The sequence below is a fragment of the Trichoplax adhaerens genome, genomic scaffold (genome assembly GCF_000150275.1).
Source record: "Trichoplax adhaerens TRIADscaffold_28 genomic scaffold, whole genome shotgun sequence".
Classification (NCBI taxonomy): domain Eukaryota; kingdom Metazoa; phylum Placozoa; class Uniplacotomia; order Trichoplacea; family Trichoplacidae; genus Trichoplax; species Trichoplax adhaerens.
Window position 1 is genome coordinate 163,846 of NW_002060969.1, and position 11,177 is coordinate 175,022.

The following is an 11,177-nucleotide window of genomic DNA, read 5'->3' on the forward strand; positions in this document are numbered from 1 at the left end:
GAACTGCACGTATACGAAGTACTGTATAACCTTTTATAAAGTGTAACCGAGATCAAGAATCTGAGACTTTGAGCTTTCCTTTAGCCTACTCATTGGAAGTACATGCCAAGCGCGATATCCTACACACGTTAACGAGACGTAAGAACTGTGGCAATAATCAGCTCTAGTACGAACATAACTTTAATACCATATCCTAACGCACGTGAACATTTGTAGCATGTGATCTTAATCTAGTACAGTACAGTAGATAAGATGTAGATAAGCCGTAAATAGTAAATAGTATTGTACTGTACGATATCTAGGATTCCCCACGTTCTATGGCGCGTACACTACTGTACAGTACAAGGTAACAAGCAGTAGTTTACAGGACGGGCGATGTTATGACATAAAGATCACTTTGTAGTACTGTATACGACGTACTGTATCATTTATACGAAGGTAGAGAATGTAAGCAACACAATCTGTACTCGCGAAACTCGGATAAAGCAATTAATATTCTACAGTATATTACTACCTAGAAATCAATCAATAACAGTAGTGAATAGGACTTTACGTGATAAGTTAAAAGTGATTATAGCTCCTTCTTCTATCGTAAAGTGATGTCAAATGATGCCACTTTCACGAATTATGTTAATATGTCAAAAGTCGTACCTAATTATGAACACAGGTGAAAACAAAATCAAAATAGAAGAGACCTTGGCGCACGCGAGAAATAATTTAAATGGAAGAAGAAAAAATAAAAAAATTGTTGTAATACATGTAAAATCTATTATATATTTTATACAATAACGATATATGCCCGGTCGCCAACAAGATCGATTTTATATTGAAATAATGATTCAAAGTTTTTTAAGGTAATAGCCATTAGCCACAGAGGTATTAAGTAATAGCTGAGTTTAATATAGTGAATGCTTCGTATGATTGGTGATTTACTTACCCTTAAGCTTACTGCGGTCGCTTTTATAGTTTTATCTGTAAGACATGTTTATAGTGAGCAACGCACCACCAATGAATCTGATTTTATAAACAAAATATATTAGTGCACTAAACGATTTAGTATCCAGCAATATCTGAGATACTGTTCTTCAAGTACTGTACTCATTTAGAAATTGCAGTAAAATAATAACTGACAATCTAAAATATAGCTGAAAGGATTTGTTAACACTTACAATAATTAATGAGTAAAAAATTCGATAGGTTTGGTTGAAAATCCTCATTACCACTAGCATACTTCATACGGGAATTTTGATAGGTCTAAAACCTTGCATGGGTCATATTGAGATTGTTACTAATAAATATATTAGTATTTTCATGTTTTCGTTAAACAAATTTTGGTGATAAAGTAAACAATTTTTTAACGCCCGACATATGCTAGATAGGCTTCAATACAGCTAAAGTGAGTAGAGCTTACTATCTTAAACACGACCCACAAGTAATTATTTGACTAACCATGTTCACGAATAGCACAGTATCGGTAATTTATTGTATAATAGTATAGAAGCATATGAATAACAGCTATCTATCCACTTATTTATATTAGAAGAGCTATTATCAGAAGATATTACGTAACATTCATAAGTATTCTCAGTTATTTGCAGCTAATAGATTATATACTAATTTTAGCAGCATAAGGAGAATGTTGATTCGTGTTTATGTCATCCATGAAGTTATAATGAGTAGAAAATATTTGACATCATTGTTATGGATTCTTTCTCGTAATTACTTTTTTAAATTCACTTTGATTAGAAATAAATATTTACTTATTCGTGTTATGTAAATTAAAAAAAATTTAATCTTTGAATCCTTATTAAATCCTATGTATAGAATTTGTCAGAGCGATGAGAAGTTTATCTCATATATTGTTTTGATTAGACAATATCGATTCTTACCGCGACATACGTATACACGTAATAGCAAGACATTAAGATTAGTCACAGTAATTAAAAGCATTTTTTGAGTCTATCTCCGGATAGTCCACTATTATGACCTTAGTAATTCGATTTTGATAATTTTGCAGATTTAATAAAATCGGGCGATGAGGTGCAGATATATGGCATCGTAACCATACTGTACTTGATAATATCTATTTTTATCTAATATTACTAACTTACGGGTAAGATATTTGACAACAATAACGTAGTTTATGTACTGTAGGCTTACAGTATGTATTTTTAAAATACATAGCCTTAAAGTATTGACCGCGCATTTGAGAAATTGAAATATTGCTCTCCGTTAAATTACAGTATCAGAACCTTCAGCGACAACAGTAAGTGATCCGTAATTCACTATCCGATAATAATTTAGAGGAAAATTTTTGCTTTGAAAGCGGTGATAATAATAATTAATATTGACGTACAGTATATGAAAAGGTTCAGCGATCAGACTTGTAATTTTTCCGCAATTTTTACGGCTACTTAATTTAGACTAGCATAAGAATTTGGCAGATCCATGTTACAACCCACGATCGTACATTTTTTAACTAATTATTATGCTACTTTATAAATACGCAGGAGATAATGCTCATGTTTGTAATGTGCGAAGTCATACATTAGATCCAAGACTATGTAGGATAACGATCATACGCGATATGCAGATGATTCAGAATAAGGTTTAGGTTTATTGCAAGGACACTCTACAGGATCGAGATCGATATACCGAGATAGCCATGCAACATCTGCATGTATTATATCAGAAGCAATACTATTTAACAGTCTTATTCTGTACTTAGGCTACCGTACTATAGCGTGATTGATCTAGTGTCGCCCGAGAACATAACACGATGTATCCCAAAGGAACTGTAAAGTACAATAAATGTTTTTAACAGGTGATTTTAATGCAAATACATAATCTTAGCAATAAATCATCACATTATTGATGTTACTCTTACTAGTAGTCAGTAGTAGACACTCGAGGGTAATCAAGTGTCACGTGTAATAATTATCAAATATTGTTATAAAAAAAACTTCCAGTCCAATGCATTCATCATGCAAGCTTATCCAGTTAGACAACGCACGTGACTCATTCATTTAATCGCCATTGCTAACACAATAATTCTATTGAAAGTTTGGATCAACATGTTGATCCAAAAGTTTTAATGGTACCGATATTCTATTCCTCTTGTTGGTATTTTAAGTAAATGGTGTTGAATCATTCCATCTGAATTTTTACCGGATATCCACTTGCCATATTTTAAATTTTATATAATTATTTATTAATTAATTAAATAAATGTAATCTGTAATGATATACAGTACAGTAACACAAGTATACAAGTGTACATACAGTATAGTTAGCTACACGACACGCCAGCTGAACTTTAAAGCTTTTCCTATACAGTATTAGCTTTTGCTCCTCTTAATTAAATGGGGGGGGGGGGGTTACAGTAAAAACACCGTTAATGGTTAAACACAATTACAATTAAATAGATTCTTAACCTTAATACGTATCAGTCAAATTAACTACCAGGGTCTCTAAATTGTACAATACGCATGCTTCCGCACAGAAATTGTATTTAAATGCAGTAATGCAATGCAAATGAGAACAAATCATGGATAAGCTTCTTGGCGCTTTAAAATCACACGGCCTTCTTCAGAAAAACGCTTATAAAGTAATAACGTTAAATCCATCTTATTGAATAAAACTCGCAAAAAATTCGGTATTTCCGAGTTTTCCTAGCTTTTCATCAGAATTATCATGTGAAAACAAACTGACTACTGTAATTTATAGTTGGCATTGTCCAAGTTTTTACACACGAGACAATCGTGTGTAAAACTTTGAATACTGTACGTACTGTATGCCAACTTTAAATTACAGCTTCTCAGTACAGTACTGTACTGTACTGTACTGTACAGTATAAGGTGATCTTGTTACAGTATCTGCTATTAAATGATGCAATATTGCCCAGCCTAACAGAGAGTCCGAAGTACAGTACTGTACACTGTACAGTACTGTAAATGAAAATGAGCTAAGAAATAGTACTGTACTGTACAGAGCGATGTTTTGGTCTACAGTACTGTACACTGTACAGTACATGGTAACGGTAACTTACAGTACTGTAGGTAAAGTAACTGACAGTTAACTTGAGTATCATCAGCACGTGCCAACTTTTAAAAACAGTTAGAAATTAAAAGTCAAAAATTTTAATCAATGCGCAGCTATGACACTGTAGCACTAGTACCAGTATCAGTCTCAGCATTAATGTACGGTAATGTACAGTACTGTGCTGTACTGTACTATACTAACTGATAGATTTCATACTGGTACTACAGTACAGTATGCATGTGCGTACGGTCGCTAGCTGGAATTTCCCAACTTTGAACAGACTGTGTCTTTTGCCTTTGCTAATAACCATTCCAGCTTCTTGGTTGGTGCGTTGTTCACACAGCTGAAAGGGAACGCAGATACGTTTTGAAGTTAGTAATATCAGAAACAGTGTACTTTTCTTCGAGTCTGTAGTCCATGTTGAAGTTTTCTTATTAACAAAGCTTGTGCTTTTCTCTTTCAAAGCAGTTCAAGATTTAGTGTTAAATCTGTTTGGATACGAAACAAGTGGGATACTAGTCACATTGCAACAGAATATTTTTCTATTTTACGCGTGTTATCTGGAGCAGTATTTCTTTCCGGGCGTAATACGTATATGGGTACAATGTTAGCTATCAATAACGCGTCTTGGTTCAAACTGATTGCAAAGGATTCCTTTAGATTCCTTTCTAAGAGGACCATAGCTCAGGTATTTGACGTTTCAAACATTAAGCGAATATGGTATCACTTTGTAGACCTGTAATTCTAACATATTGTGATCACGGAATATCCAGTACAGTTACAAGATGTGAAGTATTTCTAATTAAGTTTCGAACGATAATTATTATTATTTCAGAATGTGATTTATAAAAGAAGCAGTATTTTGGGTTTACACATGCGATTCAATAGGTAAGGAAATGATAGCTTATTGTGTACGGTTACAGTACAGTATTACGTTTAGTATTGAAATGTGGTACTACCTTATTGCTATGTACTGTATATAATCAACGCGTTAACAAGATCTTACGATTGAGCTCAATACTACATCAAAGGATATCGTCTATGCAGTTATTACAGTATAGTTTCACAGTTGCTTTTATCTTATTACCTATACTTTAGTGTTGTCTCTGTTAGGCTAACAAGGTAATTTTAGTGGTAAAGTGCAATATTGTTACATATCGTGTACTTATTTGTCAAACTGAATTTAGTTCAGATACCGTTAAAGGTGCCGTTTGTGGTATTGATCTCGGTACTACGAATTCATGTGTGGCTGCAATGGAAGGTAAGACGCCGAAGGTACTTGAAAATTCTGAAGGCTCAAGAACTACACCATCCGTTATTGCTTTTACAAACGATGGAGAGCGGCTAGTTGGATCTCCAGCAAAGCGTCAAGTTTGTTTTATTGTGCATTGGCTTATTCATAAATAGATATTTCCCTACGATCAGGAAGCATAATATATATTACTTTTTCGATATAGGCAGTTACTAATCCTACGAATACATTATATGCTACGAAACGTTTGATCGGTCGACGATTCGATGATGCTGAAGTCCAAAAAGACATGTAGGTTGAGTTGATAACGCTAAAATTTTAAGAAAGGACCTGATACACTAATTTCGGAATCTCACCTAATTCACAGCAAAATTGTGCCATATGAGATAATTAAAGCTCCTAATGGCGATGCATGGGTAAAAGCAAGAGATAAACAATATTCTCCCAGTCAAATTGGAGGATTCGTTCTCACGAAGATGAAGGAAACTGCAGGTAATTCTAATAAGCAAGTCTTATCAAAGCAGTTCAATTTCGATTGAGAAGTTAAATTATTAGGTCATTTGCGTTTTATTGGCAGAGAGTTATATCGGCAGTCAAGTCAAGAATGCCGTTGTGACAGTACCTGCATACTTTAATGATTCTCAAAGGCAAGCTACGAAAGATGCTGGTCAGATTGCTGGTCTGAACGTCTTACGGGTCATTAATGAACCAACAGCGGCTGCGTTGGCGTATGGCATGGACAAATCTGAAGATAAGATGTGTGTATAGAAAAATTATAAGTAACCATAAACCATCATGTCTCAAACAAATTGATTATGCTGTAGAATTGCTGTATACGACCTTGGTGGCGGAACCTTCGATATTTCCATATTAGAAATTCAAAAAGGAGTTTTTGAGGTAACAGTATTAAACGTTTTTGAGGTGATAGTATCGATCATTTGGTTAATTTACCATTAAGTTTTGTTTTGAGTAACTTTCGTAAATAGAAACTGAATTAGTACTGATATAACTTATATTTTTTTAGTAATAGTGTGTAACGGCTGTCATTTTATAGGTATATACTGATAGTAGAGTTTGTAAATTTAGGTCAAGGCTACCAATGGTGATACTTTCCTTGGAGGCGAAGACTTTGATAATACTATCGTTAATTATTTAGTAAAAGAATTTAAACGCGAGCAAGGTCTAGACCTTACGAAGGATAATATGGCTATGCAAAGACTCCGTGAAGCTGCCGAAAAAGCGAAAACAGAGCTATCCTCATCCTTACAGGTATATTTTTGTCGTTTGTGAAACAGGTTTATTTAGGGATTTGTGTTGCTGTGGTGCGCAATATAAAGTCCATATTACTGAATTAAACTTAGATCTCGAATGTACAGTGAATGTTGTGTGATGAGCGATACTATTTTATGTCGTTGTAATGTCTTTCTTATTCTATAGGAGTAAGACAAACTCTTATCATCGCTCTTACGTTAACAGCAGTACCCTAATAAATAAGATTATAATAATATAGTATATTGTTCATACAGCACATTGGTTTACAATCATATTGTACCTTTCAGAGCTGTCCTCCAGTTTCAGTAGTATGTAAAAGTATGCTTTGTGTAATAATTAGGATATCGTCTTAGCTAGGGTGTAGCGCGATTTGCTGTATTATTTCTTCGTAAGTCAGTTAATACCTGTATATGTCAGTACACAAGGTGTTACTAAATATTTTTGTTTGTACGCACTACGGATGCTACAATATCACTTGTATTAATATTTGGTGTAGACGGACATCAATTTACCTTACATTACAGCTGATCAGAGTGGACCGAAGCATTTGAACTTGAAATTAACTCGATCAAAGTTAGAATCATTGTGTGAGGAATTAATTAACCGCACTTTAAAGCCTTGCGAAAAATGTTTACAAGATGCTGGAGTTAGCAGAAGCGACATTGGTGACGTAAGTACAAACGAGATTTTTGTCATATTCTGTATCATTTTTACTTACTCTGCTTCTAACGTAATTCTCATTCGGGTTCCTAGGTAATTTTGGTAGGTGGTATGACACGAATGCCGAAGGTAGCTGAAACTGTTAAGAAAATATTTGGTAGATCACCAAGCAAAGCTGTTAATCCGGATGAAGCAGTTGCAATTGGCGCAGCAATACAGGCAAGATGAAGAAAAGACAGTAATCTTTAATGCTTCGTAAAAACTTACCTTGTAACATGTTAATTGTAAATTCTAATAAATAACAGGGTGGTGTTCTAGCTGGTGAGGTAAAAGATATTTTGTTACTGGATGTAACACCACTATCTCTCGGAATAGAAACTCTCGGAGGTGTCTTTACAAAGTTAATCCCAAGAAATACAACTATTCCTACTAAGAAAAGCCAAGTATGACCATAAATTTAAGTATTTGATGTTACATTCTGGTTACACTATAATGGTTATTTACAGTTGATCTAGTTACTGGATGTTGCTGGTCTTTAATTCTGAGATTTGTATGCTTAAATGTTACATTGAATCGATAAAGTTATTTTGTTTTATCTTTCACTATTAACGCAACAAACAGGTCTTTTCGACAGCTGCAGATGGTCAGACCCAAGTGGAAATAAAAGTATGCCAAGGCGAACGGGAGCTTGCTGCTCATAATAAAGTTTTAGGACAATTTCAATTGGTTGGAATTCCACCCGCACCGCGTGGTGTTCCGCAAATAGAAGTAACATTTGACATTGATGCCAACGGTATTGTAAATGTATCTGCAAAAGATAAAGGAACGGGCAAAGAACAGCAAAGTAAGGTTAATGAAGCGCTACTAGTATGCAGATGATGACTTAACTAAAGTTATATACAAACTATGTAGTTGTAATTAGATCATCGGGTGGGCTAAATAATGATCAAATAGAACAGATGATTAGAGACGCTGAGAAATACGCCGAAGAAGATACAAAACGAAAGGTTGTTTGCGAATAACTAGGAATTTGTTTTCCTTTTGCGTTTTGTTTATTTAGAACTTACTGCAGATTAATTTAGGAAGATTAATTAATATATTTACCACTTTCAGGACTTGATAGAAGCAGTAAATCATGCTGAAGGCATTCTGCATGATACGGAGTCTAAAATTGAAGAATTTAAGGATCAGTTACCAAATGAGGAAGTAATACAGTTTGTTCTCACAGATAAATAAGTAATGATCGATTGTTTGTTGGATTGATAAACTTAATTCCGTAACTGTTCTAGGCCAATGATTTGAAAGAAAAGATTGCCGCTGTTCGTAAAATGTTAGAAAACAAGGATAATGAAACTGCGGAGTCGATTAAGGAAAAGACTAATGAATTACAGCAAGCGTCATTAAAACTTTTTGAAGCAGCTTACAAGAAAGTAAATTCGGTTTTAATACATAACTTGTGCATGTATACATTTAAATCTACTTATTTCATTGACTGTTACGTTCTGTAGTCTTTCATTTGGATATTAACACCAAGTTATGCATTTTAACTCGTAGATGGCTTCTGATTCGGACAGTAAGGATTCCTCTCAGGCAAATGAAGACGAAAAGAAAGAAACTTAGCATATTAGCTTTCATTAAACTGATGCAATGTTATTTTTTGGAGGCTACGTAATTGAATAAAGCGATAAAATGTGACAGCTTATTATCAGTAACGGTACTAATGCAAAGGAGCAGTTCAGTAATTGAGCTTCTAGTTTTTACTATCCTGCTTGACGTAACAGATATACCAAACAATCGAAGATTCGATAGGCCCACTTATGCAAGTTTGATAATTCTACACTAGTATGCGATACTGTATGATTCCGGGTCGAACAACAGAAATTTCGAACGTTACATCATACCTTCGTAAAGGCGTACGTTCTACTACATATCATTAGTCGGCAGTACAGTAAAAATACAGATATGTGCTACGTTTCGTTACTGTAATGCATACAGAAAAACGATATAGTAGTTTACAGGACTTTGTCTTGTGATGTCGGTTTTTAGCTGATAATATGCAACGAAATCTTTTAAAGGTATTTCTGTCTTTAATTCAGTAATTTTCATTGGAAAGAATGAACGTGTTTGTAATACAGTAGTACAAGCAGTATTTATAATTTCAGGCTATATTTAAATTCGAAAGGGATAATGAATATCAGTCATTTCAAACTATTTCTTGACTAACGCAATTGCCTGAAATACACATGCCAAAAGAGGATAGAAAATGTATTGTAATATCACATTGGGTCTCTCACAACATACAGTACACTACTGCACGCTGTAATGTATATGCAGCTTTGTATGTAATTATATAAATTATCGCAGGATCATGTCCTATTCTGGTACAGTATCTTTCAGATCTTATTTTGGCTAAGCTAATCCATTTTGAATGCACAGTATTTACTATAAGGGTTTCATAATTACTGTATATGGTAATCCCGATAGGATATAATAGTATCAAAGAATCAGAAAAATGTTCGCACCAATTTTAGATTTATACCAGTGTGAGTGGAGGTACAGATACGTAGTGATACTGAATAGGTAATTTGCATAATTAATCAATTAAAGCGATTATAGTGAACATGACAAGTACAGTGATAAAGAAAACTACAGAGCAAATGCCTGTCTAAAGGTTAGAATTAAAGATAGAATTGGCTACATCACTCACTATACAGCAGATTTTGAGTACATAACAGCCATTACAGTACTTAGTGCCTACGACTATGCGTGTAAGTCAATGGCTCTACAAACAGTTTATAGATTCTCTTAAAATATCTTGCATTATCATTGATGCAAAATGCAAAATCCAGAAATTTTTATCAATACATCCTCTCCCGGAATACTGCTATGTAAGTATACAGTACATATGCTACGATATAAAATTGAGGTATTGTAAATCTTCGGATATAGAGCTTTAAGCTATCAATTAAACATTGGCGCAGTCAATCAAGACACTTTTCATAAAACTGTATAGCTATTACTAACGTATCTACAGCAGTTGCCGATTTAAATAGTGACAATCTCTAATCAACGAAAATAATCTATATCTTGATTTAACAGGATCACCGGTACTGTTACCCTAATGTATTCATAGTAAAATTTAAAAAAATTGGACCAATACTATATTTTTAAGAAAGAATGTACATGTATGTAAGCAATAGTTTTACTATATTGCGTTATGATTGATAGGAACTTCGCATCCAACAAAATATCGTGAAGTAAAAACACCTGTTACTAACATCTACAGACCACAATATTGCATTGTACAAACTTGCAAATAGGACGATTACCGGCATAATCTTGGATTAGGTTTTTCAATTGAGTAGCAATATAAGTATACGTATATATACACTATTGTACAACACATGAACAGAGGTCAATTTACGTCCCGACTGGTGTGTGATCTTTTGTTGATTTAGATGCTGCCATAGTCTTTCAGAGGCTTTTCAATTCAGAAAATTTCTAGAAATTCCATAGAACTATGTCAATGTTTTGCACTGATACTTTTCGACGTCCTAAGTCCCAACACCCGACACAATACTTGAACATGATTGATAAACCAGAAATTTTCAAGAGGAATTTTCTCTTAGATGTCCCCGGATAAACTAAGCCTTTTTTATTTGACGCAAGTCATACATATTTAAATTCGTAATACGTGGGTTGAAATTGGTGTAATGGCTGAAGATTTACATTATATTCGCAAACTATCAACAGTAATGATAACGACGCCGCATCGTATTATTGATTAATCCATACCGAATTCAGAATAATGAAGAAGTAAACGGAGTATCTTGTAGTATTCCTTTCAATCGTTCAATAACAACATTCTGACTTTTAAAGTATAGGTCACTACGAAATAATTAGGTATTCGAGTAGTTCATAAGTTGTTTACCTTTTCTGCATGTCTTTTCAAA

The 11,177-nt window shown here is 34.0% G+C and overlaps 1 protein-coding gene across 1 annotated transcript; it reads left to right on the forward strand.

Annotated features, from left to right (window-relative positions):
- Window positions 1–4,914: 4,914 nt before the first annotated feature.
- On the forward strand, window positions 4,915–8,844 carry TRIADDRAFT_64372 (uncharacterized protein; the record flags this gene model as incomplete). The annotated part of the gene is made up of 15 exons (XM_002117699.1): window positions 4,915–4,928; window positions 5,228–5,411; window positions 5,498–5,583; window positions 5,660–5,784; window positions 5,870–6,050; window positions 6,117–6,189; window positions 6,379–6,561; window positions 7,061–7,234; window positions 7,318–7,353; window positions 7,530–7,667; window positions 7,846–8,068; window positions 8,137–8,231; window positions 8,338–8,430; window positions 8,514–8,654; window positions 8,779–8,844. The coding sequence occupies 15 exons, from the start codon at window positions 4,915–4,917 to the stop codon at window positions 8,842–8,844; spliced, it is 1,812 nt and encodes a 603-aa protein (XP_002117735.1).
- Between the last annotated feature and the right edge of the window lie 2,333 nt (window positions 8,845–11,177).